At 55.0% G+C, this 27,391-nt stretch overlaps 1 protein-coding gene across 2 annotated transcripts in view; it reads left to right on the top strand.

Moving 5' to 3' along the window:
* LOC106598783 (ATP-dependent chromatin remodeler CHD7) overlaps positions 1-27,391 on the top strand; it is a 76,103-nt gene that overhangs the window by 3,958 nt on the left and 44,754 nt on the right. For both annotated transcript variants that reach the window (XM_082973336.1, XM_082973337.1), the window contains exons 3-5: positions 23,498-23,553; positions 23,883-23,997; positions 24,181-24,264. In XM_082973336.1, the coding sequence (XP_082829462.1) occupies positions 23,498-23,553; positions 23,883-23,997; positions 24,181-24,264 (255 nt within the window). The remainder of the gene's footprint in view (positions 1-23,497; positions 23,554-23,882; positions 23,998-24,180; positions 24,265-27,391) is intronic.

Genomic DNA, 27,391 nt, shown 5'->3' with positions numbered 1-27,391 from the left:
GTGTGTGTGTGGTGAGAGGTAGGTGTGTGTGTGTGTGTGTGTGTGTGTGTGTGGGTGAGAGGTAGGTGTGTGTGTGTGTGTGTGTGTGTGTGTGGTGAGAGGTAGGTGTGTGTGTGTGTGTGTGGTGAGAGGTAGGTGTGTGTGTGTGTGTGTGTGGTGAGAGGTAGGTGTGTGTGTGGTGAGAGGTGTGTGTGTGTGTGGTGAGAGGTAGGTGTATGTGTGTGTGTGTGTGGTGAGAGGTGTGTGTGTGTGTGTGTGTGTGGTGAGAGGTAGGTGTGTGTGTGTGGTGAGAGGTAGGTGTGTGTGTGTGGTGAGAGGTAGGTGTGTGTGTGTGTGGTGAGAGGTAGGTGTGTGTGTGTGTGTGTGTGTGTGTGTGTGTGTGTGTGTGTGGTGAGAGGTAGGTGTGTGTGTGTGTGTGTGTGTGTGTGGTGAGAGGTAGGTGTGTGTGTGGTGAGAGGTAGGTGTATGTGTGTGTGTGTGTGTGGTGAGAGGTAGGTGTATGTGTGTGTGTGTGTGGTGAGAGGTAGGTGTGTGTGTGTGGTGAGAGGTAGGTGTGTGTGTGTGGTGAGAGGTAGGTGTGTGTGTGTGTGGTGAGAGGTAGGTGTGTGTGTGTGTGTGTGTGTGTGTGTGGTGAGAGGTAGGTGTGTGTGTGTGTGTGTGTGTGTGGGTGAGAGGTAGGTGTGTGTGTGGTGAGAGGTAGGTGTAGTGTGTGTGTGTGTGTGGTGAGAGGTGTGTGTGTGTGTGTGGTGAGAGGTGTGTGTGTGTGTGTGTGTGGTGAGAGGTGTAGGTGTGTGTGTGGTGAGAGGTGTGTGTGTGTGTGGTGAGAGGTGAGGTGTGTGTGTGGTGAGAGGTGTAGGTGTGTGTGTGGTGAGAGGTGTAGGTGTGTGTGTGGTGAGAGGTGTAGGTGTGTGTGTGGTGAGAGGTAGGTGTGTGTGTGGTGAGAGGTAGGTGTGTGTGTGGTGAGAGGTAGGTGTGTGTGTGGTGAGAGGTAGGTGTGTGTGTGGTGAGAGGTAGGTGAGAGGTGTGTGTGTGTGGTGAGAGGTAGGTGAGAGGTAGTGTGTGTGTGTGTGGTGAGAGGTAGGTGTGTGTGTGTGGTGAGAGGTAGGTGTGTGTGTGTGGTGAGAGGTAGGTGTGTGTGTGTGTGTGTGGTGAGAGGTAGGTAGGTATGTGGTGTGTGTGTGTATGTGTATGGTGAGAGGTAGGTGTGTGTGTGTGGTGAGAGGTAGGTGTGTGTGTGTGGTGAGAGGTAGGTGTGTGTGTGTGTGGTGAGAGGTAGGTGTGTGTGTGTGTGGTGAGAGGTAGGTGTGTGTGTGTGTGTGTGGTGAGAGGTAGGTGTGTGTGTGTGTGTGTGTGTGTGTGGTGAGAGGTAGGTGTGTGTGTGTGTGTGTGGTGAGAGGTAGGTGTGTGTGTGTGTGTGTAGGTGTGGTGAGAGGTAGGTGTGTGTGTGTAGGTGTGGTGAGAGGTAGGTGTGTGTGTGTGTGTGTGTGGTGAGAGGTAGGTGTGTGTGTGTGTGTGGTGAGAGGTAGGTGTGTGCGTGTGTGTGTGTGGTGAGAGGTGTGTGTGTGTGTGTGTGTGTGTGTGTGTGTGTGTGTGGTGAGAGGTGTGTGTGTGTGTGTGTGTGTGTGTGTGGTGTGTGTGTGTGTGTGTGTGTGTGTGTGTGGTGAGAGGTAGGTGTGTGTGTGTGTGTGTGGTGAGAGGTAGGTGTGTGTGTGTGTGTGTGTGTGTGGTGAGAGGTAGGTGTGTGTGTGTGGTGAGAGGTAGGTGTGTGTGTGTGTGTGTGTGTGGTGAGAGGTAGGTGTGTGTGTGTGTGTGTGTGGTGAGAGGTAGGTGTGTGTGTGTGTGTGTGTGGTGAGAGGTAGGTGTGTGTGTGTGTGTGTGTGGTGAGAGGTGTGTGTGTGTGGTGAGAGGTGTGTGTGTGTGTGTGTGTGTGTGGTGAGAGGTGTGTGTGTGTGTGTGTGTGGTGAGAGGTAGGTGTGTGTGTGGTGAGAGGTAGGTGTGTGTGTGGTGAGAGGTAGGTGTGTGTGTGGTGAGAGGTAGGTGTGTGTGTGTGGTGAGAGGTAGGTGTGTGTGTGTGTGTGTGGTGAGAGGTAGGTGTGTGTGTGTGTGTGTGGTGAGAGGTAGGTGTGTGTGTGTGTGGTGAGAGGTAGGTAGGTGTGTGTGTGTGTGGTGAGGTAGGTAGGTGTGTGTGTGTGTGTGTGTGGTAGGTGTGTGTGTGGTAGGTGTGTGTGTGGTGGTAGGTGTGTGGTGGTAGGTGTGTGTGTGTGGTGAGAGGTAGGTGTGTGTGTGTGTGGTGAGAGGTAGGTGTGTGTGTGTGTGTGTGTGTGGTGAGAGGTAGGTAGGTATGTGTGTGGTGTTAGGTGTGTGTGTGTGGTGAGAGGTAGGTGTGTGTGTGTGTGTGGTGAGAGGTGTGTGTGTGTGTGGTGAGAGGTAGGTGTGTGTGTGTGTGGTGAGAGGTAGGTGTGTGTGTGTGTGGTGAGAGGTAGGTAGGTGTGTGTGGTGAGAGGTAGGTAGGTGTGTGTATGTGATGAGGTAGGTGTGTGTGTGTGTGGTGAGAGGTAGGTGTGTGTGTGTGGTGAGAGGTAGGTGTGTGTGTGGTGAGAGGTGTGTGTGTGGTGAGAGGTAGGTGTGTGTGTGTGTGGTGAGAGGTAGGTGTGTGTGTGTGTGGTGAGAGGTAGGTAGGTGTGTGTGGTGAGAGGTAGGTAGGTGTGTGTATGTGATGAGGTAGGTGTGGTGTGTGTGTGGTGAGAGGTAGGTGTGTGTGTGTGGTGAGAGGTAGGTGTGTGTGTGGTGAGAGGTGTGTGTGTGGTGAGAGGTGTGTGTAGGTGTGTGTGGTGAGAGGTAGGTGTGTGTGTGGTGAGAGGTAGGTAGGTGTGTGTGGTGAGAGGTAGGTAGGTGTGTGTGGTGAGAGGTAGGTAGGTGTGTGTGTGTGTGGTGAGAGGTAGGTGTGTGTGTGGTGAGAGGTGTGTGTAGGTGTGTGTGTGGTGAGAGGTGTGTGTAGGTGTGTGTGTGTAGGTGTGTGTGTGAGAGGTGTGTGTGTGTGTGAGAGGTGTGTGTGTGAGAGGTGTGTGTGTGAGAGGTGTGTGTGTGTGTGAGAGGTGTGTGTGTGTGTGAGAGGTGTGTGTGTGTGTGTGTGTGTGTGTGTGTGAGAGAGGTAGGTGTGTGTGTGTGTGTGTGAGAGAGGTAGGTGTGTGTGTGTGTGTGTGAGAGAGGTAGGTGTGTGTGTGTGTGTGTGTGTGTGTGAGAGGTAGGTGTGTGTGTGTGTGAGAGGTAGGTGTGTGTGTGTGTGGTGAGAGGTAGGTGTGTGTGTGTGTGTGTGGTGAGAGGTAGGTGTGTGTGTGTGTGTGTGTGGTGAGAGGTAGGTGTGTGTGTGTGTGTGTGTGGTGAGAGGTAGGTGTGTGTGTGTGTGTGTAGGTGTGGTGAGAGGTAGGTGTGTGTGTGTGTGTGTGTGGTGAGAGGTAGGTGTGTGTGTGTGTGTGTGTGGTGAGAGGTAGGTTGTGTGTGTGTGTGGTGAGAGGTAGGTGTGTGTGTGTGTGGTGAGAGGTGGTGTGTGTGTGTGTGTGTGTGTGTGTGTGTGTGTGTGTGTGGTGTGTGTGTGTGTGTGTGTGTGGTGAGAGGTGTGTGTGTGTGGTGAGAGGTGTGTGTGTGTGTGTGTGTGTGGTGAGAGGTAGGTGTGTGTGTGTGTGTGGTGAGAGGTAGGTGTGTGTGTGTGTGGTGAGAGGTGTGTGTGTGTGGTGAGAGGTGTATGTGTGTGTGTGTGTGTGTGGTGAGAGGTGTGTGTGTGTGTGTGTGGTGAGAGGTAGGTGTGTGTGTGGTGAGAGGTAGGTGTGTGTGTGGTGAGAGGTAGGTGTGTGTGTGTGGTGAGAGGTAGGTGTGTGTGTGTGTGTGGTGAGAGGTAGGTGTGTGTGTGTGTGTGTGGTGAGAGGTAGGTGTGTGTGTGTGTGGTGAGAGGTAGGTGTGTGTGTGTGTGTGTGTGTGGTGAGAGGTAGGTGTGTGTGTGTGTGTGTGTGTGTGGTGAGAGGTAGGTGTGTGTGTGTGTGTGTGTGGTGAGAGGTAGGTGTGTGTGTGTGTGTGTGGTGAGGTAGGTAGGTGTGTGTGTGTGTGGTGAGGTAGGTAGGTGTGTGTGTGTGTGTGTGTGTGTGGTAGGTGTGTGTGTGGTAGGTGTGTGTGTGGTAGGTGTGTGTGGTGGTAGGTGTGTGGTGGTAGGTGTGTGTGTGTGGTGAGAGGTAGGTGTGTGTGTGTGTGGTGAGAGGTAGGTGTGTGTGTGTGTGTGTGTGTGTGTGTGGTGAGAGGTAGGTAGGTATGTGTGTGGTGTTAGGTGTGTGTGTGTGGTGAGAGGTAGGTGTGTGTGTGTGTGTGGTGAGAGGTAGGTGTGTGTGTGTGTGGTGAGAGGTAGGTGTGTGTGTGTGTGTGGTGAGAGGTAGGTAGGTGTGTGTGGTGAGAGGTAGGTAGGTGTGTGTATGTGATGAGGTAGGTGTGTGTGTGTGTGGTGAGAGGTAGGTGTGTGTGTGGTGAGAGGTGTGTGTAGGTGTGTGTGTGGTGAGAGGTGTGTGTAGGTGTGTGTGTGAGAGGTGTGTGTGTGAGAGGTGTGTGTGTGTGTGTGTGTGTGTGTGTGTGAGAGAGGTAGGTGTGTGTGTGTGTGTGTGTGTGAGAGAGGTAGGTGTGTGTGTGTGTGTGAGAGAGGTAGGTGTGTGTGTGTGTGTGTGAGAGAGGTAGGTGTGTGTGTGTGTGTTTGTGTGAGAGAGGTAGGTGTGTGTGTGAGAGGTAGGGGTGTGTGTGTGTGTGTGTGGTGAGAGGTAGGTGCGTGTGGTGAGAGGTAGGTGCGTGTGGTGAGAGGTAGGTGCGTGTGGTGAGAGGTAGGTGCGTGTGGTGAGAGGTAGGTGCGTGTGGTGAGAGGTAGGTGCGTGTGGTGAGAGGTAGGTGCGTGTGGTGAGAGGGTGTGTGTGTGTGTGGTGAGAGGTGTGAGGTGTGTGTGTGTGTGTGTGTGTGTGTGTGAGAGGTATGTGTGTGAGAGGTGTGTGTGTGTGTGGTGAGAGGTGTGTGTGTGTGTGAGAGGTGTGTGTGTGTGAGAGGTGTGTGTGTGTGTGTGTGAGAGGTGTGTGAGAGGTGTGTGTGTGTGAGAGGTGTGTGTGTGTGAGAGGTGTGTGTGTGTGTGTGTGAGAGGTGTGTGTGTGTGTGAGAGGTGTGTGTGTGTGAGAGGTGTGTGTGTGAGAGGTGTGTGTGTGAGGTGTGTGTGTGTGTGTGTGAGAGGTGTGTGTGTGTGTGAGAGGTGTGTGTGTGTGAGAGGTGTGTGTGTGAGGGTGAGAGGTGAGGTGTGTGTGTGGTGAGAGGTAGTGTGTGCGAGGTGTGTGTGTGTGAGAGGTGTGTGTGTGTGCGAGGTGTGTGTGTGTGAGAGGTAGGTGTGCGTGTGTGTGGTGAGAGGTAGGTGTGCGTGTGTGTGGTGAGAGGTAGGTGTGCGTGTGTGTGAGAGGTGTGTGTGTGTGTGTGGTGAGAGGTGTGTGTGTGGTGAGAGGTGTGTGTGGGGTGAGGTGTGGGGTGAGGTGTGTGTGTGTGTGTGTGTGGTGGTAGGTGTGTGTGTGTTGGTAGGTGTGTGTGTGTGTGTGTGTGTGGTGGAGGTGGTGGTAGGTGTGTGTGTGTGTGTGTGTGTGGTGGTAGGTGTGTGTGTGTGTGGTGAGAGGTAGGTGTGTGTGTGTGTGTGGTGAGAGGTAGGTGTGTGTGTGGTGAGAGGTAGGTGTGTGTGTGGTGAGAGGTAGGTGTGTGTGTGGTGAGAGGTAGGTGTGTGTGTGGTGAGAGGTAGGTGTGTGTGTGGTGAGAGGTGTGTGTGTATGTGAGAGGTGTATGTGAGAGGTGTGTGTGTGTATGTGAGAGGTGTGTGTGTGTGTGTGTGTGGTGAGATGTGTGTGTGTGTGGTGAGATGTGTGTGTGTGTGGTGAGAGGTGTGTGTATGTGTGTGAGAGGTGTGTTTGTGTGGTGAGGTAGGTGTGTGTTTGAGAGGTGAGAGGTGTGTGTGGTGAGGTGTGTGTGTGTGTGTGTGTGTGTGTGTGTGTGTGTGTGTGTGTGTGTGTGTGTGTGTGTGTGAGAGGTGTGTGTGTGTGTATGTGTGGTGAGAGGTGTGTGTGTGGTGAGAGGTGTGTGTGTGTGTATGTGTGGTGAGAGGTGTGTGTGTGGTGAGAGGTAGGTGTGTGTGTGGTGAGAGGTAGGTGTGTGTGTGGTGAGAGGTAGGTGTGTGTGTGTGTGGTGAGAGGTAGGTAGGTGTGTGTGGTGAGAGGTAGGTAGGTGTGTGTGGTGAGAGGTAGGTGTGTGTGTGTGGTGAGAGGTAGGTAGGTGTGTGTGGTAAGAGGTGTGTGTGTGTAGGTGTGTGTGTGGTGAGAGATGTGTGTGTGTGAGAGATGTGTGTGTGTGTGGTGAGAGATGTGTGTGAGAGATGTGTGTGAGAGGTGTGTGTGTGAGAGGTGTGTGTGTGAGAGGTGTGTGTGTGAGAGGTGTGTGTGTGAGAGGTGTGTGTGTGCGTGTGGTGAGAGGTAGGTGCGTGCGTGTGGTGAGAGGTAGGTGCGTGTGGTGAGAGGTAGGTGCGTGTGGTGAGAGGTAGGTGCGTGTGGTGAGAGGTAGGTGCGTGTGGTGAGAGGTAGGTGCGTGTGGTGAGAGGTAGGTGCGTGTGGTGAGAGGTGTGTGTGGGTATGTGTGGTGAGAGGTGTGTGTGTGTGTGGTGAGAGGTGTGTGTGTGAGAGGTGTGTGTTTGTGTGTGTGTGAGAGGTGTGAGAGGTGTGTGTGTGAGAGGTGTGAGAGGTGTGTGTGTGTGTGTGTGTGTGTGTGTGTGTGAGAGGTGTGTGAGAGGTGTGTGTGTGAGAGGTAGGTGTGTGTGAGAGGTAGGTGTGTGTGTGGTGAGAGGTAGGTGTGTGTGTGGTGAGTGAGAGGTGTGTGTGTGTGTGTGTGTGTGTGTGTGTGGTGAGAGGTAGGTGTGTGGGGGGGTGTGTGGTGAGAGGTGTGTGTATGTGGTGAGAGGTAGGTGGGTGTGTGTGTGTGTGTGTGGAGAGGTGTGTGTGTGTGTGTGGTGAGAGGTAGGTGTGTGTGTGTGTGTGGTGAGAGGTAGGTGTGTGTGTGTGTGTGTGTGTGTGTGTGTGTGTGTGTGTGTGTGGTGAGAGGTAGGTGTGTGTGTGTGTGTGTGTGGTGAGAGGTAGGTGTGTGTGTGGTGAGAGGTATGTGTGTGTGTGTGGTGAGAGGTTGGGGGAGGGTGTGGGTGAGAGGTATGTGTGGGAGGGTGTGTGGTGGGAGAGGTATGTGTATGTGTGGTGAGAGGTAGGTGTGTGTGTGTGTGGTGGGAGAGGTGTGTGTGTGTGTGTGGTGAGAGGTAGGTGTGTGTGTGTGGTGAGAGGTAGGTGTGTGTGTGTGTGGTGGGGAGAGGTAGGTTGGTGTGTGTGTGTGTGTGTGTGTGTGGTGAGAGGTAGGTAGGTGTGTGTGTGTGGTGAGAGGTAGGTAGGTAGGTGTGTGTGTGTGTGGTGAGAGGTAGGTAGGTAGGTATGTGTGTGTGTGTGTGGTGAGAGGTGTGTGTGTGTGGTGGTAGGTGTGTGGTGGTAGGTGTGTGTGTGTGTGGTGAGAGGTAGGTGTGTGGTGAGCGGTAGGTGTGGTGTGTGGTGAGAGAGGTTGGTGTGTGTGTGTGTGGTGAGAGGTGGGGGGGGGTGTGGTGAGAGGTAGGTGTGTGTGTGTGGGGGGGGTGTGGTGAGTGGTAGGTGTGTGTGTGTGGTGAGAAATAGGTGTGGGTGAGAGGTAGGTGTGTGTGTGAGAGAGGTAGGTGTGTGTGTGAGAGAGGTAGGTGTGTGTGTGAGGGGTAGGTGTGTGTGGGTGAGGTGTGTGTGTGTGTGGTGAGAGGTGTGTGGGTGTGTGTGTGGTGAGAGGTAGGTGTGTATGTGTGTGTTGTGAGAGGTGTGTGTGTTGTGAGAGGTGTGGTGTGTGTGGTAGTTGTGTGTGAGGTAGGTTTGTGTGGTGAGAGAGGTGTGTGGGTGAGAGGTGTGTGGGTGAGAGGTGTGTGGGTGGGGTGGGGGTGAGAGGTGTGTGTGTTGGTGAGAGGTGTGTGTGTTGGTGAGAGGTGTGTGTGGGTGGGTGGGGGGAGAGATGTGTGGGTGGGAGAGATGTGTGTGTGTGGTGAGAGGGGTGTGTGTGTGTGTGGTGAGAGGTGAGATGTGTATGTATGTGTGTGGTGAGATGTGTGTGTATGTGTGTGGTGAGATGTGTGTGTATGTGTGTGGTGAGATGTGTGTGTGTGTGTGTGTGTGGTGAGAGGTGTGTGTGTAGGGAGTGGTGTGTGTGTGTGTGGTGAGATGTGTGTGTATGTGTGTGGTGAGAGGTGTGTGTGTGGTGAGAGGTGTGTGTGTGTGTGTGTGGTGAGAGGTGTGTGTGTGTGGTGAGTGGTGTGTGTGGTGAGAGGTGTGTGAGTTGTGTTTTTGTTTGTAGTGTCTGTCTATTTTGTTTGTGTGGTGAGAGAGTGGGTGGGGGGGTGGGGTTGTGTGGTGAGAGAGTGGGGTTTGTGTGGTGAGAGAGTGGGGTTTGTGTGGTGAGAGAGTGGGGTTTGTGTGGTGAGAGAGTGGGGTTTGTGTGGTGAGACAGTGGGGTTTGTGTGGTGAGACAGTGGGGTTTGTGTGGTGAGACAGTGGGGTTTGTGTGGTGAGACAGTGGGGTTTGTGTGGTGAGAAAGTGGGGTTTGTGTGGTGAGAAAGTGGGGTTTGTGTGGTGAGAAAGTGGGGTGTTTGTGTGTGTGTGTGAGCGAGATATGGGTGTGTGTGAGAGAGAGAGGTGTGTGTGAGATGTAGGTGTGTATGTGTGGTGAGAGGTGTGTGTGTGTGGTGAGAGCGGTTTGTGGGGGGGTGTGGAGAGAGAGTGGTGTGTGTGTGTGTGTGTGTAGGGAGTGGTGTGTGTGTGTGTGTGTCGGGAGAGGTGTGTGTGTGTGTGTGTGTAGGGAGAGGTGTGTGTGTGTGTGTGTGTGTGTGTGTGTGTGTGTAGGAAGAGGTGTGTGTAGGGAGAGGTGTGTGTAGGGAGAGGTGTGTGTAGGGAGAGGTGTGTGAGGGAGAGGTGTGTGTAGGGAGAGGTGTGGTGTGTGTGTGTAGGGAGAGGTGTGTGTGTGTGTAGGGAGAGGTGGTGTGTGTGTGTGTGTGTGTGTGTGTGTGTGTGGAGGGAGAGGTGTGTGTGTGTGTTGGGAGGTGTGTGTGTGTGTGTGTGGGGGAGGTGTGTGTGGTGTGTGTGTGGGGAGAGGTGTGTGTGTGTGTGTGGGGAGGGAGAGGTGTGTGTGTGTGTGTGTGTATGGAGAGGTGTGTGTGTGTGTGTGTGAGGGAGAGGTGTGTGTGTGTAGGGAGAGGTGTGTGTGTGAGGGAGAGGTGTGTGTGTAGGGAGAGGTGTGTGTGTGTGTGTGTGGTGTGTGTGTAGGGAGAGGTGTGTGTGTGTGTAGGGAGAGGTGTGTGTGTGTGTAGGGAGAGGTGTGTGTGTGTGTGTAGGGAGAGGTGTGGTGTGTGTGTGTGTGTGTGTAGGGAGAGGTGTGTGTGTGTGTGTAGGGAGAGGTGTGTGTGTGTGTGTGTGTAGGGAGAGGTGTGTGTGTGTGTGTGTGTGTGTGTGTGTGTGTGTGTGTGTAGGGAGAGGTGTGTGTGTGTGTAGGGAGAGGTGTGTGTGTGTGTGTGTGTAGGGAGAGGTGTGTGTAGGGAGAGGTGTGTGTGTGTGTGTGTGTAGGGAGAGGTGTGTGTGTGTGTTGGGAGAGGTGTGTGTGTGGGGAGAGGTGTGTGTGTGTGTGTGTGTGTGTGTGTAGGGAGAGGTGTGTGTGTGTGTGTAGGGAGAGGTGTGTGTGTGTGTGTAGGGAGAGGTGTGTGTGTGTGTGTGTGTGTGTAGGGAGAGGTGTGTGTGTGTAGGGAGAGGTGTGTGTGTGTGTGTGTGTGTGTAGGGAGAGTTGTGTGTGTGTGTAGGGAGAGGTGTGTGTGTGTGTAGGGAGAGGTGTGTGTGTGTGTAGGGAGAGGTGTGTGTAGGGAGAGGTGTGTGTGTGTGTGTGGTAGGTAGAGGTGTGTGTGTGTGTGGTGTGTAGGTAGAGGTGTGTGTGTGTGTAGGGAGAGGTGTGTGTGTGTGTGTGTGTAGGGAGAGGTGTGTGTGTGTGTGTAGGGAGAGGTGTGTGTGTGTGTAGGGAGAGGTGTGTGTGTGTGTAGGGAGAGGTGTGTGTGTGTGTGTAGGGAGAGGTGTGTGTGTGTGTGTGTGTGTGTGTAGGGAGAGGTGTGTGTGTGTGTGTGTAGGGAGAGGTGTGTGGTGTGTATGTGTGTGGTGAGATGTGTGTGTGGTGAGAGGTGTGTGTGTGTGTGTGTGTGGTGAGAGGTGTGTGTGTGTGTGTGTGTGAGTTGTGTTTTTGTTTGTAGTGTCTGTCTATTTTGTTTGTGTGGTGAGAGTGGGGTTTGTGTGGTGAGACAGTGGGGTTTGTGTGGTGAGAAAGTGGGGTTTGTGTGGTGAGAAAGTGGGGTTTGTGTGGTGAGAAAGTGGGGTTTGTGTGTGTGTGTGAGCGAGATGTGGGTGTGTGTGAGAGAGAGAGGTGTGTGTGTGAGATGTAGGTGTGTATGTGTGGTGAGAGGTGTGTGTGTGGTGAGAGCGGTTTGTGGGGGGGTGTGGAGAGAGAGTGGTGTGTGTGTGGGGAGAGGTGGGTGTGTGTGTAGGGAGTGGTGTGTGTGTGTGTGTAGGGAGAGGTGTGTGTGTGTGTGTGTGTAGGGAGAGGTGTGTGTGTGTGTGTAGGGAGAGGTGTGTGTGTGTGTAGGGAGAGGTGTGTGTGTGTGTGTGTGTGTGTATAGGGAGAGGTGTGTGTGTGTGTAGGGAGAGGTGTGTGTGTATAGGGAGAGGTGTGTGTGTGTGTATAGGGAGAGGTGTGTGTGTGTGTGTATAGGGAGAGGTGTGTGTGTGTGGGGGGTGTGTAGTGGAGAGGTGTGTGTGTGTGTGTGTAGGGAGAGGTGTGTGTGTGTGTGTAGGGAGAGGTGTGTGTGTGTGTGTGTAGGGAGAGGTGTGTGTGTGTGTGTAGGGAGAGGTGTGTGTGTGTGTGTGTAGGGAGAGGTGTGTGTGTGTGTGTGTAGGGAGAGGTGTGTGGTGTGTAGGGAGAGGTGTGTGTGTGTGTAGGGAGAGGTGTGTGTGTGTGTAGGGGAGGTGTGTGTGTGTGTAGGGAGAGGTGTGTGGTGTGTGTAGGGAGAGGTGTGTGTGTGTGTAGGGAGAGGTGTGTGTGTGTGTGTAGGGAGAGGTGTGTGTGTGTGTAGGGAGAGGTGTGTGTGTGTGTAGGGAGAGGTGTGTGTGTGTGTAGGGAGAGGTGTGTGTGTGTGTAGGGTGGGTGTGTGTGTGTGTAGGGAGAGTGTGTGTGTGTGTGTAGGGAGAGGTGTGTGTGTGTGTGTGTGTGTGTGTAGGGTGAGGTGTGTGTGTGTGTAGGGAGAGGTGTGTGTGTGTGTGGGGGTGTGTGTGTGAGAGTGTGTGTGTGTGTGTGTGTGTGGTGGGGTGTGTGTGTGTGTGGTGAGGTGTGTGTGTGTGTGGTGTGAGGTGTGTGTGTGTGGTGAGAGGTGTGTTTTTGTTTGTAGTGTCTGTCTATTTTGTTTGTGTGGTGAGAAAGTGGGGTTTGTGTGGTGAGAAAGTGGGGTTTGTGTGGTGAGAAAGTGGGGTTTGTGTGGTGAGAAAGTGGGGTTTGTGTGGTGAGAAAGTGGGGTTTGTGTGGTGAGACAGTGGGGTTTGTGTGGTGAGACAGTGGGGTTTGTGTGATGAGAAAGTGGGGTTTGTGTGGTGAGAAAGTGGGGTTTGTGTGGTGAGAAAGTGGGGTTTGTGTGGTGAGAAAGTGGGGTTTGTGTGGTGAGAAAGTGGGGTTTGTGTGGTGAGAGACTGTGGGGTTTGTGTGGTGAGAGACTGTGGGGTTTTGAGGGAGAGTTGTGTGTGGTGTCTGAGTATATTGTGTGAGTGAGTGGGGTTTGTTTTTCGTGTGTGTGTGTGTGAGAGGTGCGTGAGTGGGATTTGTGTCTGTGTGGTGTCTGTATTTTGTGTGAGTGAGTGGGGTTTGTGTGTGTGTGTGTGTGTGTGAGGTTTTTTTGAGTGAGATGTTTGTGGGTGGTGTGGACAGGGGGGTGTGGAGGGAGAAGTGTGTATGGTGAGAGGTGTGTGAGAGAGTGGGGTTTGTTTGTGTGAGTGTGTGGAGAGAGAGAGAGGAGTGTGTGTGTGTGTGTGTAGGGAGAGGTGTGTGTGTAGGGAGAGGTGTGTGTGTGTGTGTGTGTAGGGAGAGGTGTGTGTGTAGGGAGAGGTGTGTGTGTAGGGAGAGGTGTGTGTGTGTAGGGAGAGGTGTGTGTGTGTAGGGAGAGGTGTGTGTGTGTAGGGAGAGGTGTGTGTGTGTAGGGAGAGGTGTGTGTGTGTAGGGAGAGGTGTGTGTGTGTAGGGAGAGGTGTGTGTGTGTAGGGAGAGGTGTGTGTGTGTGTAGGGAGAGGTGTGTGTGTGTGTAGGGAGAGGTGTGTGTGTGTGTGGAGGGAGAGGTGTGTGTAGGGAGGTGTGTGTGTAGGGAGAGGTGTGTGTGTGTGTGTGTAGGGAGAGGTGTGTGTGTGTGTGTAGGGAGAGGTGTGTGTGTGTAGGGAGAGGTGTGTGTGTGTGTAGGGAGAGGTGTGTGTGTGTGTGTGTGTGTGTAGGGAGAGGTGTGTGTGTGTGTGTAGGGAGAGGTGTGTGTGTGTAGGGAGAGGTGTGTGTGTGTGTGTGTGTGTGTGTGTAGGGAGAGGTGTGTGTGTGTGTGTGTGTGTGTGTGTGTGTGTGAGTGTGTGTGTGTGTGTGTAGGGAGAGTGTGTGTGTGTGTAGGGAGAGGTGTGTGTGTGTAGGGAGAGGTGTGTGTGTGTGTGTGTGTGTGTAGGGAGAGGTGGTGTGTGTGTGTGTGTGTAGGGAGAGGTGTGTGTGTGTGTAGGGAGAGGTGTGTGTGTGTAGGGAGAGGTGTGTAGTGTGTGTGTGTAGGGAGAGGTGTGTGTGTGTAGGGAGAGGTGTGTGTGTGTAGGGAGAGGTGTGTGTAGGGAGAGGTGTGTGTGGAGAGGTGTGTGTGTGTGTGTGTGTGTGTGTAGGGAGAGGTGTGTGTGTGTGTGTGTGTGTAGGGAGAGGTGTGTGTGTGTGTAGGGAGGTGTGTGTGTGTGTAGGGAGAGGTGTGTGTGTGTGTGTGTGTGTGTGTGTGTGTGTAGGGAGAGGTGTGTGTGTGTGTGTGTAGGGAGAGGTGTGTGTGTGTGTAGGGAGAGGTGTGTGTGTGTGTGTGTAGGGAGAGGTGTGTGTGTGTGTAGGGAGAGGTGTGTGGTGTGTGTGTAGGGAGAGGTGTGTGTGTGTAGGGAGAGGTGTGTGTGTGTGTGTGTGTGTGTGTGTGTGTGTAGGGAGAGGTGTGTGTGTGTGTAGGGTAGAGGTGTGTGTGTGTGTAGGGAGAGGTGTGTGTGTGTGTGTGTGTAGGGAGAGGTGTGTGTGTGTGTGTGTGTGTGAGAGGTGTGTGTGTGTGTAGGGAGAGGTGTGTGTGTGTGTAGGGAGAGGTGTGTGTGTGTGTGTAGGGAGAGGTGTGTGTGTGTGTAGGGAGAGGTGTGTGTGTGTGTGTGTAGGGAGAGGTGTGTGTGTGTGTAGGGAGAGGTGTGTGGTGTGTGTGTAGGGAGAGGTGTGTGTGTGTAGGGAGAGGTGTGTGTGTGTGTGTGTGTGTGTGTGTGTGTGTAGGGAGAGTGTGTGTGTGTGTAGGGAGGGTGTGTGTGTGTGTAGGGAGAGGTGTGTGTGTGTGTGTGTGTAGGGAGAGTGTGTGTGTGTGTGTGTGGGGAGAGGTGTGTGTGTGTGTAGGGAGAGGTGTGTGTGTGTGTAGGGAGAGGTGTGTGTGTGTGTGTAGGGAGAGGTGTGTGTGTGTGTGTGGGTGTGTAGGGAGAGGTGTGTGTGTGTGTGTAGGGAGAGGTGTGTGTGTGTGTGTGTAGGGAGAGGTGTGTGTGTAGGGTGAGGTGTGTGTGTGGGGGGTGTGTGTGTGTGTGTGTGTGTAGGGAGAGGTGTGTGTGTGTGTAGGGAGAGGTGTGTGTGTGTAGGGAGAGGTGTGTGTGTGTAGGGAGAGGTGTGTGTGTAGGGGAGGTGTGTGTGTGGGGGAGGTGTGTGTGTAGGGAGAGGTGTGTGTGTGTGTGGTGTGTGTGTGTGTGTGTAGGGAGAGTGTGTGTGTGTGGTGTGTAGGGAGAGGTGTGTGTGTGTGTGTGTGTAGGGAGAGGTGTGTGTGTGTGTGTGTAGGGAGAGGTGTGTGTGTGGGGGTGTGTGTGTAGGGAGAGGTGTGTGTGTGTGTGGGGAGAGGTGTGTGTGTGTAGGGAGAGGTGTGTGTGTGTGGGGTGTGTGTGTGTGTAGGGAGAGTGTGTGTGTGTGTAGGGAGAGGTGTGTGTGTGGGTGTGTGTGTGTAGGGAGAGGTGTGTGTGTGTGTGTGTGTGTGTGTGTGTGTAGGGAGAGGTGTGTGTGTGTAGGGAGAGGTGTGTGTGTGTGTAGGGTGTGTGTAGGGGAGGTGTGTGTGTGTGTAGGGGAGGGAGGTGTGTGTGTGTGTGTGTGTAGGGAGAGTGTGTGTGTGTGTAGGGAGAGGTGTGTGTGTGGGTGTGTGTGTAGGGAGAGGTGTGTGTGTGGTGTGTGTGTGTGGTGTGTGTGTAGGGAGAGGTGTGTGTGTGTGTGTGTGTAGGGAGAGGTGTGTGTGTGTGTGTGTGTGTAGGGAGAGGTGTGTGGTGTGTAGGGAGAGGTGTGTGTGTGTGTAGGGAGAGGTGTGTGTGTGTGTAGGGAGAGGTGTGTGTGTGTGTGTAGGGAGAGGTGGTGTGGTGTGTGTGTAGGGAGAGGTGTGTGTGTGTGTGTAGGGAGAGTGTGTGTGTGTGTGTGTGTGTAGGGAGAGGTGTGTGTGTAGGGAGAGGTGTGTGTGTGTGTAGGGAGAGGTGTGTGTGTGTGTGTGTGTGTAGGGAGAGGTGTGTGTGTGTGTGTGTGTAGGGAGAGGTGTGTGTGTGGTGTGTAGGGAGAGGTGTGTGTGTGTGTGGGAGAGGTGTGTGTGTGTAGGGAGAGGTGTGTGTGTGTGTGTGTGTGGTGTGTGTGTGTGTGTGTGTGTAGGGAGAGGTGTGTGTGTGTGTGTGTGTAGGGAGAGGTGTGTGTGGGAGGGGTGTGGTGTAGGGAGAGTGTGTGTGTGTGTGTAGGGAGAGTGTGTGTGTGTAGGGAGAGGTGTGTGTGTGTGTGGGAGGGTGTGGTGTGTGTGTGTGTGTGGGGAGGGTGTGTGTGTGTGTGTGTAGGGAGGGGTGTGTGGTGTGGGGAGGTGTGTGTGTGGGGAGAGTGTGTGTGTGTGTGTAGGGAGAGGTGTGTGTGTGTGTGTGTGTGTGGTGTGTGTGTGTGTGTGTGTGGAGGGGAGGTGTGTGTGTGTGTGTGGTAGGGAGGTGTGTGTGTGTGTGTGTAGGGAGAGGTGTGTGGTGTGTGTGTAGGGAGAGGTGTGTGTGTGTGTAGGGAGAGGTGTGTGTGTGTGTAGGGAGAGGTGTGTGTGTGTGTAGGGAGAGGTGTGTGTGTGTAGGGAGAGGTGTGTGTGTGTGTAGGGAGAGGTGTGTGTGTGTGTAGGGAGAGGTGTGTGGTGTGTGTAGGGAGAGGTGTGTGTGTGTGTGTGGTGTGTGTGTGTGTGTGTGTGTGTGTGTAGGGAGAGGTGTGTGTGTGTGTGTGTAGGGAGAGGTGTGTGTGTGTGTGTGTAGGGAGAGGTGTGATGTGTGTAGGGAGAGTGTGTGTGTGTGTGTAGGGAGAGTGTGTGTGTGTAGGGAGAGGTGTGTGTGTGTGTGTGTGTGTGTAGGGAGAGGTGTGTGTGTGTAGGGAGAGGTGTGTGTGTGTGTGTGTGTGTGTGTGTGTAGGGAGAGGTGTGTGTGTGTGTAGGGAGAGGTGTGTGTGTGTGTGTGTGTGTGTAGGGAGAGGTGTGTGTGTAGGGAGAGGGGTGTGTGTGTGTAGGGAGAGTTGTGTGTGTGTGTAGGGAGAGGTGTGTGTGTGTGTGTGTGTGTAGGGAGAGGTGGTGTGTGTGTGTGTAGGGAGAGGTGTGTGTGTGTGTGTGTGTGTAGGGAGAGGTGTGTGTGTGTGTGTGTGTGTGTACGGAGAGGTGTGTGTGTGTGTGTGTAGGGAGAGGTGTGTGTGTAGGGAGAGGGTGTGTGTGTGTGTGTAGGGAGAGGTGTGTGTGTGTGTGTGTGTGTGGTGTGAGGGAGAGGTGTGTGTGTGTGTGTGTAGGGAGAGGTGTGTGTGTGTGTAGGGAGAGGTGTGTGTGTGTGTGTAGGGAGAGGTGTGTGTGTGTGTAGGGAGAGGTGTGTGTGTGTGTGTGTGTGTGTGTAGGGAGAGGTGTGTGTGTGTGTGTGTGTGTGTGTGTGTGTGTGTGTAGGGAGAGGTGTGTGTGTGTGTGTAGGGAGAGGTGTGTGTGTGTGTAGGGAGAGGTGTGTGTGTGTAGGGAGAGGTGTGTGTGTGTGTGTAGGGAGAGGTGTGTGTGTGTGTAGGGAGAGGTGTGTGTGTGTGTGTGTGTAGGGAGGTGTGTGTGTGTAGGGAGAGGTGTGTGTGTGTGGGGAGAGGTGTGTGTGTGTGTGTGTAGGGAGAGGTGTGTGTGTGTAGGGAGAGGTGTGTGTGTGTGTAGGGAGAGGTGTGTGTGTGTGTGTGTGTGTGTGTAGGGAGAGGTGTGTGTGTGTGTGTGTGTGTGTGTGTGTAGGGAGAGGTGTGTGTGTGTGTGTGTGTGTGTGTGTGTGTGTGTAGGGAGAGGTGTGTGTGTGTAGGGAGAGGTGTGTGTGTGTAGGGAGAGGTGTGTGTGTGTAGGGAGAGGTGTGTGTGTGTGTGTAGGGAGAGGTGTGTGTGTGTGTGTAGGGAGAGGTGTGTGTGTGTAGGGAGAGGTGTGTGTGTGTGTGTGTGTAGGGAGAGGTGTGTGTGTGTAGGGAGAGGTGTGTGTGTGTGTGTGTGTGTGTAGGGAGGGGTGTGTGTAGGGAGAGGTGTGTGTGTGTGTAGGGAGAGATGTGTGTGTGTGTGTGTGTGTGTGTAGGGAGAGGTGTGTGTGTGTAGGGAGAGGTGTGTGTGTGTAGGGAGAGGTGTGTGTGTGTAGGGAGAGGTGTGTGTGTGTGTGTGTGTGTGTGTGTGTGTGTGTGGTGTGTGTGTGTGTGTAGGGAGAGGTGTGTGTGTGTGTGTGTGTGTGTGTGTGTGTGTAGGGAGAGGTGTGTGTGTGTGTAGGGAGAGGTGTGTGTGTGTGTGTGTAGGGAGAGGTGTGTGTGTGTGTGTGTGTGTGTGTAGGGAGAGGTGTGTGTGTGTGTGTGTGTGTGTAGGGAGAGGTGTGTGTGTGTGTGTAGGGAGAGGTGTGTGTGTGTAGGGAGAGGTGTGTGTGTGTGTAGGGAGAGGTGTGTGTGTGTGTGTGTGTGTAGGGAGAGGTGTGTGTGTGTGTGGTGTGTGTGTGTAGGGAGAGGTGTGTGTGTGTGTGTGTAGGGAGAGGTGTGTGTTTGTAGGGAGAGGTGTTTTTTTGTTTGTAGTGTCTGTGTATTTTGTGAGTTAGGTTTGTTTGAGTGAGTGAGGTATGTGTGTGAGTGGTGTGTTTGAGTGAGTTTGTGAGTGACTGTGTGGGGTTTGTGAGGGAGAGTTATGTTTGTGAGTGGTGTGTGTGTGGTGTCTGTATTTTGTGTGAGTGAGTGGGGTTTGTTTTTCGTGTGTGTGTGAGAGGTGAGTGGTGTTTGTGTGTGGGAGTGGGTTTTGTGTGTGTATGTGTGTGTGTGAGAGGTGTGTGAGTGGGGTTTGTGTGTGGAGAGAGGGGGGTGTGGACAGGGGGTGTATGTGTGTGAGTGAGTGGGGTTTGTTTGAGTGAGTGGGGTTTGTTTGAGTTAGTGGGGTTTGTTTGAGTTAGTGGGGTTTGTTTGTGTGTGAGTGGGGGGGTGTGGAGTAAGAGGGGGGGCGGACAGGGGGGTGTGTGGAGAGAGAAGGGGGGGGGTGTGTGGATAGATGGGGGTGTGTGTGGAGTGAGGGGGGGTGGATGGGGGTTTGTGGAGAGTGTGTGGGGGGGTGTGGAGAGAGGTGGGGGGTGTTTGTGTTTGGGGAGATAGGGGGTGTGGAGAGAGGTGGGGGGTGGAGTGCGAGAGAGGGGTGATGTTTGTTTGTGTGAGTGAGTGGGGTTTGTGTGAGTGAGTGGGGTTTGTGTGAGGGAGAGGTGTGAGTGGGGTTTGTGTGAGGGAGAGGTGTGAGTGGGGTTTGGGTCGGTGAGTGAGTGGGGTTTGGGTGAGAGAGAGAGAGAGAGAGAGAGGTGTGTATGTGTGTGAGAGAGAGGTGTGTTAGAGGGGTGTTTGTGTGTGTGTGAGCGAGATGTGGGTGTGTGGGAGAGTGTGTGAGATGTAGGTGTGTGGGGGGGTGTGGTGGGGGTGTGTGTGTGAGATGGTTATGTGGCAGAGGTGTGTGTGCGGGAGGTGGGTGGGTGTGTGCGAGAGAGGTGTGTGTGTGTGCGAGAGGTGTTTGTGTGTGCGAGAGGTGTTTGTGTGTGCGAGAGGTGTTTGTGTGTGCGAGATGGGTGTGTGTGTGTGTGAGAGGGGTGTGTGTGAGGGATGGGTGTGTGAGAGAGGGGTGCGTGTGTGTGTGGGGGGCGGGAGAGATGATGTGTGTGTGTGAGGGCGGGGTGTGGGAGAGGTGTGTGTGTGTGGGGGGAGGTTTGTGTGTGTGTGGGGGGAGGTTTGTGTGTGTGGGAGAAGGGGGGTTGTGTGTGGGAGAGGGTGTGGGAGATGTGTGTGGGAGGGAGGTTTGTGTGTGTGTGAGAGGGAGGGGTGTGTGTGTGGGAGAAGGGGGGTTGTGTGTGGGAGAGGGGTGTGGGAGATGTGTGTGGGGGAGGTTTGTGTGTGTGTGGGGGGGAGGTTTGTGTGTGAGAGGGGGGTGTGTGTTGGAGAGGGGTGTGGGAGAGATGTGTGTGGGGGGAAGGTTTGTGTGTGGGAGAGGGGTGTGGGAGATGTGTGTGGGGGGAGGTTTGTGTGTGGGGGGAGGTTTGTGTGTGGGGGGAGGTTTGTGTGTGGGGGGAGGTTTGTGTGTGGGGGGGAGAGTTAGTGTGGGTGGGAGAGAGTGTGTGTGTGTGGGTGGGAGAGTTTGTGTGTGTGTGTGGGTGGGAGAGTTTGTGTGTGTGTGTGGGTGGGAGAGTTAGTGTGTGTGTTTGGGTGGGAGAGTTAGTGTGTGTGTTTGGGTGGGAGAGTTAGTGTGTGTGGGGGGGGAAGTTAGTGTGTGTGTGGGGGGGAGTTAGTGTGTGTGTCGGGGGGGGAGTTAGTGTGTGTGTGGGGGGGAGTTAGTGTGTGTGTGGGGGGGAGTTAGTGTGTGTGGGGGGAGTTAGTGTGTGTGTAGTGGGAGTTAGTGTGTGTGGGGGGGGAGTTAGTGTGTGTGGGGGGGAGTTAGTGTGTGTGGGGGGGGTTAGTGTGTGTGGGGGGGGAGTTAGTGTGTGTGTGTGGGGGGGAGTTAGTGTGTGTGGGGGGGGGGGGGGGGGTTAGTGTGTGTGTGTAGTGGGAGTTAGTGTGTGTGTAGGGGGGGAGTTAGTGTGTGTGTGGGGGGGGAGTTAGTGTGTGTGGGGGGGAGTTAGTGTTTGTGTGGGGGGGAGTTAGTGTGTGTGGGGGGAGTTAGTGTGTGTGTGGGGGGGAGTTAGTGTGTGTGGGGGGGGGAGTTAGTGTGTGTGGGGGGGGTTAGTGTGTGTGTAGTGGGAGTTAGTGTGTGTGTAGGGGGGGAGTTAGTGTGTGTGTAGGGGGGGAGTTAGTGTGTGTGGGGGGGAGTTAGTGTGTGTGTAGTTGGAGTTAGTGTGTGTGTGGGGGGGGGAGTTAGTGTGTGTGTGGGGGGGGAGTTAGTGTGTGTGTGGGGGGAGTTAGTGTGTGTGTGTGGGGGGAGTTAGTGTGTGTGTGTGTGGGGGGGAGTTAGTGTGTGTGTGTGTGGGGGGGAGTTAGTGTGTGTGTGTGTGGGGGGGAGTTAGTGTGTGTGGGGGGAGTTAGTGTGTGTGGGGGGGGGAGTTAGTGTGTGTGGGGGGGGAGTTAGTGTGTGTGTGTGGGGGGGGAGTTAGTGTGTGTGGGGAGTTAGTGTGTGTGTGTAGTGGGAGTTAGTGTGTGTGTGGGGGGGGAGTTAGTGTGTGTGTGGGGGGGAGTTAGTGTGTGTGTGTGTGGGGGGGAGTTAGTGTGTGTGTGTGTAGGGGGAGTGTGTGTGTGTGTAGTGGGAGTTAGTGTGTGTGTGTGTGTAGTGGGGAGTTAGTGTGTGTGGGGGGGAGTTTGTGTGTAGTGGGAGTTAGTGTGTGTGTAGTGGGAGTTAGTGTGTGTGGGGGGGAGTTAGTGTGTGTGGGGGGGAGTTAGTGTGTGTGTGGGGGGGAGTTAGTGTGTGTGTGGGGGGGGGGGGGGGTTAGTGTGTGTGTAGTGGGGGTTAGTGTGTGTGTAGGGGGGAGTTAGTGTGTGGGGGGGGGGGGAGTTAGTGTGTGTGGGGGGGGGGTGTTAGTGTGTGTGTGTGGGGGGGGAGTTAGTGTGTGTGTAGTGGGAGTTAGTGTGTGTGTGGGGGGGAGTTAGTGTGTGTGGGGGGGGTTAGTGTGTGTGGGGGGGAGTTAGTGTGTGTGGGGGGGGAGTAGTGTGTGTGGGGGGGGGTAGTGTGTGTGTAGTGGGAGTTAGTGTGTGTGTGGGGGGGAGTTAGTGTGTGTGTGGGGGGGAGTTAGTGGTGGGTGTGGGGGGGGGTTATGTGTGTGGGGGGGAGTTAGTGTGTGTGTGGGGGAGTTAGTGTGTGTGGGGGGGAGTTAGTGTGTGTGGGGGGGGAGTTAGTGTGTGTGGGGGGGGGTTAGTGTGTGGGGGGGGGGGTTAGTGGTGTGGGGGGGGAGTTAGTGTGTGTGTGGGGGGGGTTAGTGTGTGTGGGGGGGGGGTTGTGTGTGTGTAGTGGGGGTAGTGTGTGTGTGGGGGGGGGTTAGTGTGTGTGTGGGGGGGGGAGTTAGTGTGTGTGTGGGGGGGGAGTTAGTGTGTGTGTGTGGGGGGGGAGTTAGTGTGTGTGTGGGGGGGAGTTAGTGTGTGTGGGGGGGGAGTTAGTGTGTGTGTGTGGGAGTAGTGTGTGTGTGGGGGGGTTAGTGTGTGTGTGGGGGGGAGTTAGTGTGTGTGTGGGGGGGGGTTAGTGTGTGTGTAGTGGGAGTTAGTGTGTGTGGGGGGGGGTTAGTGTGTGGGGGGGAGTTAGTGTGTGTGTAGTGGGAGTTAGTGTGTGTGTGGGGGGGAGTTAGTGTGTGTGTGGGGGGGAGTTAGTGTGTGTGTGGGGGGGGGTGTGGTGTGTGTGTAGTGGGAGTTAGTTGTGTGTGTGGTGGGGAGTTAGTGTGTGTGTAGTGGGAGTTAGTGTGTGTGGGGGGGGAGTTGTGTGTGTGGGGGGGGGTTAGTGTGTGTGGGGGGGAGTAGTGTGTGTGTGTGTGTGGGGGGGGTAGTGTGTGTGTGGGGGGGAGTTAGTGTGTGTGTAGTGTGGGGAGTTAGTGTGTGTGTAGGGGGAGGTTAGTGTGTGTGTGTGGTAGGGGGGAGTTAGTGTGTGTGTGTGGGGGGGGAGGTAGTGTGTGTGTGGGGGGGGAGTTAGTGTGTGTGGGGGGGGGAGTTAGTGTGTGTGTGGTGGGAGTTAGTGTGTGTGTGGGGGGGAGTTAGTGTGTGTGTGGGGGGGGAGGTTAGTGTGTGTGTGTGGGGGGGGGAGTTAGTGTGTGTGTGGGGGGGGGAGTTAGTGTGTGTGGGGGGGGGAGTTAGTGTGTGTGGGGGGGAGTTAGTGTGTGTGGGGGGGAGTTAGTGTGTGTGTAGTGGGAGTTAGTGTGTGTGTGTGTGGGAGTTAGTGTGTGTGGGGGGGGTGTTAGTGTGTGTGGGGGGGGAGTTAGTGTGTGTGGGGGGGGAGTTAGTGTGTGGGTGGTAGTGGGGGTAGTGTGTGTGGGGGGGGGGAGTTAGTGTGGGGGGGGGAGTTAGTGTGTGTGGGGGGGGGAGTTAGTGTGTGATGGGGGGGGGCGTCGTGTGGTGTGGGTGATTGGGGGGGGAGTTAGTGTGTGTGTGATTGGGGGGGGAGTTAGTGTGTGTGTGATTGGGGGGGGAGTTAGTGTGTGTGTGTGGGGGGGGAGTTAGTGTGTGTGTGGGGGGGGAGTTAGTGTGTGTGTGGGGGGAGTAGTGTGGGGGGGGAGAGTTTGTTTATTCACACCCTTTGAAAAGGCTGCTCTAAACTAAAGCTTGGTTCATCTCTGCCAAAACAATCTGAACACTCCCACAGGCTGTCTGGTGGAACTCTACTTAAAGCAGCTGTGAATGGGTAACCCCCCCCACCTCCACATCCCCCCCACCTCCACACCCCCCCCCCTCCACATCCCCCCCCCCCTCCACATCCCCCTCACCTCCCCCACCTCCACCTCCCCCCCTCACACACACCTTCCCGAGGAAACGCTAGTCTGTCTGTCGTAGCGCTGTGGTTTTGGCAGGAAGCCAGGCCTTGGGTCAGCTCTCTGAATGGAACCGTGTGTGTCTGTGAGCGTGCACAGTGTAGCGGGCCCGAGTGTGTCTGTGAGCGTGCACAGTATAGCGGGCCTGTGTGTGTCTGTGAGCGTGCACAGTGTAGCGGGCCCGAGTGTGTCTGTGAGCGTGCACAGTGTAGCATGCACAGTGTAGCGGGCCTGTGTGTGTCTGTGAGCGTGCACAGTGTAGCGGGCCTGTGTGTGAGCGTGCACAGTGTAGCGGGCCTGTGTGTGAGCGTGCACAGTGTAGCGGGCCTGTGTGTGTCTGTGAGCGTGCACAGTGTAGCGGGCCCGAGTGTGTCTGTGAGCGTGCACAGTGTAGTGGGCCTGTGTGTGTCTGTGAGCGTGCACAGTGTAGCGGGCCCGAGTGTGTCTGTGAGCGTGCACAGTGTAGCGGGCCCGAGTGTGTCTGTGAGCGTGCACAGTGTAGCGGGCCCGAGTGTGTCTGTGAGCGTGCACAGTGTAGCGGGCCCGTGTGTGTCTGTGAGCATGCACAGTGTAGCGGGCCCGTGTGTGTCTGTGAGCATGCACAGTGTAGCGGGCCCGTGTGTGTCTGTGAGCATGCACAGTGTAGCGGGCCCGTGTGTGTCTGTGAGCGTGCCCGTGTGTGTTTTAAGTTTTATTAGTCATATGTACAGGATACAAATGGTATACACTGTCCAATGAAATGCTTACTGGCAGGTCAACAACAATAAAAAGTAATAGAAGGATTTCAACACAAAGTAAATGGCTCAGTAGAATATAATTAACATTTTAGCACAGGTATAATACAGGAAGTCATATAATATAGTCCAACATTTCCACGTATCAGGGAAGGGGCATGGGGGCCGTGGGTAAGGGCTTTGTGAGTCATCACACAGCACCATGTGGAGATGGTTGGTAGGGGGTATGGTCAGTGTTATTGTCTCCTAAAGTATACACAACTCTGCCAGAAGACGTTTATTAAATGACTACTTTGTTAGAGAAAACGGTGGCCTTGATTTTATATATTTTTAGAGAAACATTAATACTCACCCATCTTCTGACTCTAATCAACAACTGACACAAATGTAACTTTTTCCAAAGATGGAATCGGGAGAGAAAATGGAAGTGGAAGAATTCTATGTGAAGTTCAAGAGCTTGTGAGTACCAACACGACTGTGGTCTTGGTCCACCGTTTCATTTTATTTCTTCCAGCTTCAGGGGAAATGGTGGATTAACGTGAAATCAAATAAACGCTCTGTAAACCACAGGTTTAATGTTTGGACCGAAGAGCAATTTGTATAATGCTATAAATCTCTAGATTAGCACGTTGGGTTTTGTGATGGTGCGTCTGTATTTTTCGTTTTCTTTTTGTGGGGTGTGTTTATGGTGTATGAGATTGCATCTGTCACGGGTGGGTGTATTTGAGTGAGAGTTCATAGTGTATATCTATGTAATGGTGTGTATTCCCCCCACTCTCTCTGTGTAGCTCCTACCTGCACTGTCGCTGGGCAGATCTGGAGGAGCTGGAGAAGGACAAAAGGATCCACCAGAAGGTCAAGCGGTTCAGGGCCAAACAGGCCCTCCCCACCTTCGTGACAGAGGTCAGTCCCACAGTTCTGTCTTCCCACTTTCAACTTCAGAGGATTCAATGACATGTTATATTTGGTTGGGTGAATTGGACCTAGACTGCACAGAACGAAACCAGGCCATTCACTCTCTGCTATGACAACACTAACCTCAACGTCTCCATCCTTCTCTCATTCCTTTCTCCCTCCCTCCTCCAGATGGATGACGAGCCTTTCAACCCAGACTACGTTGAGGTGGACCGGGTACTGGACGTGTCAGAGAGCACAGATGAGAACGGAGAGGTGCGCTCCTGTTCTTGCCCTCTCCCTCCTTCCTGTTCTATATGGCCTCTAATCAACCTCAAAAGTGGGAATAAGTTTGGTTATGTCGTTGATTGAAGTTGATGCTTTGGCTAAACGTTCCTTTTTAAGTTCCGAAAAAACATTGCCCTTTCCTTTAATCTTGGAGTCACAGAAAGACACACACACACACTAACCCCCCAACATACGCACACTAACTCCCCAACACACACACACACTAACCCCCCAACACACACACACTAACCCCCCAACACACGCACACTAACCCCCCAACACACACACACTAACCCCCCAACAGCACGCACACTAACCCCCCAACGCACGCACCCTAACCCCCCAACGCACGCACCCTAACCCCCCCACCACGCACGCACCCTAACCCCCCAACGCACGCACCCTAACCCCCCAACACACGCACACCTAACCCCCCAACACACGCACACTAACCCCCCAACACACGCACACTAACCCCCCAACACACGCACACTAACCCCCCAACACACGCACACTAACCCCCCAACACACGCACACTAACCCCCCAACACACGCACACTAACCCCCCAACACACGCACACTAACCCCCCAACACACGCACACTAACCCCCCAACACACGCACACTAACCCCCCAACACACGCACACTAACCCCCCAACACACGCACACTAACCCCCCAACACACGCACACTAACCCCCCAACACACGCACACTAACCCCCCAACACACGCACACTAACCCCCCAACACACGCACACTAACCCCCCCAACACACGCACACTAACCCCCCAACACACGCACACTAACCCCCCAACGCACGCACACTAACCCCCCAACGCACGCACACTAACCCCCACACACGCACGCACACTAACCCCCCACACACGCACGCACACTAACCCCCCAACACACGCACGCACACTAACCCCCCAACACACGCACGCACACTAACCCCCCAACACACGCACGCACACTAACCCCCCAACACACGCACGCACACTAACCCCCCCAACACACGCACGCACACTAACCCCCCAACACACGCACGCACACTAACCCCCCAACACACGCACGCACACTAACCCCCCAACACACGCACGCACACTAACCCCCCAACACACGCACGCACACTAACCCCCCAACACACGCACGCACACTAACCCCCCAACACACGCACGCACACTAACCCCCCAACACACGCACGCACACTAACCCCCCAACACACGCACGCACACTAACCCCCCAACACACGCACGCACACTAACCCCCCCACACACGCACGCACACTAACCCCCCCAACACACGCACACTAACCCCCCAACACACGCGCACACTAACCCCCCAACACGCACGCACACTAACCCCCCAACACACGCACACTAACCCCCCAACACACCGCACACTAACCCCCCAACACACACGCACACTAACCCCCCCAACACACGCACACTAACCCCCCAACACACGCACATGCACACTAACCCCCCCAACACACGCGCACTAACCCCCCAAGACACGCGCACTAACCCCCCAACACACGCCGCACTAACCCCCCCAACACACGCGCACTAACCCCCCAACACACGCGCACTAACCCCCCAACACACGCGCACTAACCCCCCCAACACACGCGCACTAACCCCCCAACACACGCGCACTAACCCCCCCAACACACGCGCACTAACCCCCCCAACACACGCACACTAACCCCCCCAACACGCACACTAACCCCCGCAACACACACACACACTCACACTAACCCCCGCAACACACGCACACTAACCCCCTAACACACACACACGCACACTAACCCCCCCAACGCACACGCACACTAACCCCCGCAACACACGCACACTAACCCCCAACACACTCACACTAACCCCCGCAACACACGCACACTAACCCCCCAACACACTCACACTAAACCCCGCAACACACACACACACTCACACTAACCCCCTAACACACACACATGCACACTAACCCCCCCAACACACACACACTAACCCCCCCAACACACACACACTAAGCCCCCCAATACGCACGCACACTAACCCCCCCAACACACGCACGCACACTAACCCCCCAACACACGCACACTAACCCCCCAACACACGCACACTAACCCCCCAACACACACACACTAACCCCCAACACACGCACACTAACCCCCCCAACGCACACTAACCCCCCAACACACGCACACTAACCCCCCCAAACACACGCACGCTAACCCCCCCAACACACGCACACTAACCCCCCACAACACACGCACACTAACCCCCCAACACACGCACACTAACCCCCCAACACACGCACACTAACCCCCCGACACACGCACACTAACCCCCCCAACACACGCACACTAACCCCCCAAGACACGCGCACTAACCCCCCAACACACGCGCACTAACCCCCCAACACACGCGCACTAACCCCCCCAACACACGCACACTAACCCCCCCAACACACGCACACTAACCCCCCCAACACACGCGCACTAACCCCCCCAACACACGCACGCTAACCCCCCCAACACACGCACGCTAACCCCCCCAACACACACACAAACCCCCCAACACGCGCACACGCACGCTATCCTCCAACACGCACGCTATCCCCCAATACATGCACATGCACACTAACCCCCCAATGCGCACACACTAACCACCCCAACATGCCCGCGCGCACACTAACCCCCCCAACACTCGAGTGCACACTATGCCCCCCAACACGCGAGCGCACACTAACCCCCCCAACACGCGAGCGCGCACACTAACCCCCCCAACACGCGAGCGCGCACACTAACGCCCCCAACACGCGAGCGCACACTAACCCCCCCCAACACGCGAGTGCGCACACTAACCCCCCAACACTCGAGTGCACACTATGCCCCCCAACACGCGAGCGCACACTAACCCCCCAACACGCGAGCGCGCACACTAACCCCCCCCAACACGCGAGCGCGCACACTAACCCCCCAACACGCGAGCGCGCACACTAACCCCCCCCCAACACGCGAGCGCACACTAACCCCCCCCCAACACGCGAGTGCGCACACTAACCCCCCCAACATGCGCGCGCGCACACTTATCCCCCCAACACACACACTAACC

Source organism: Salmo salar, chromosome 03 (assembly GCF_965601325.2).
Source record: "Salmo salar chromosome 03, fSalSal1, whole genome shotgun sequence".
NCBI classification, from domain to species: Eukaryota; Metazoa; Chordata; class Actinopteri; order Salmoniformes; family Salmonidae; genus Salmo; species Salmo salar.
This window is presented reverse-complemented; position numbering and strand designations above follow the sequence as displayed.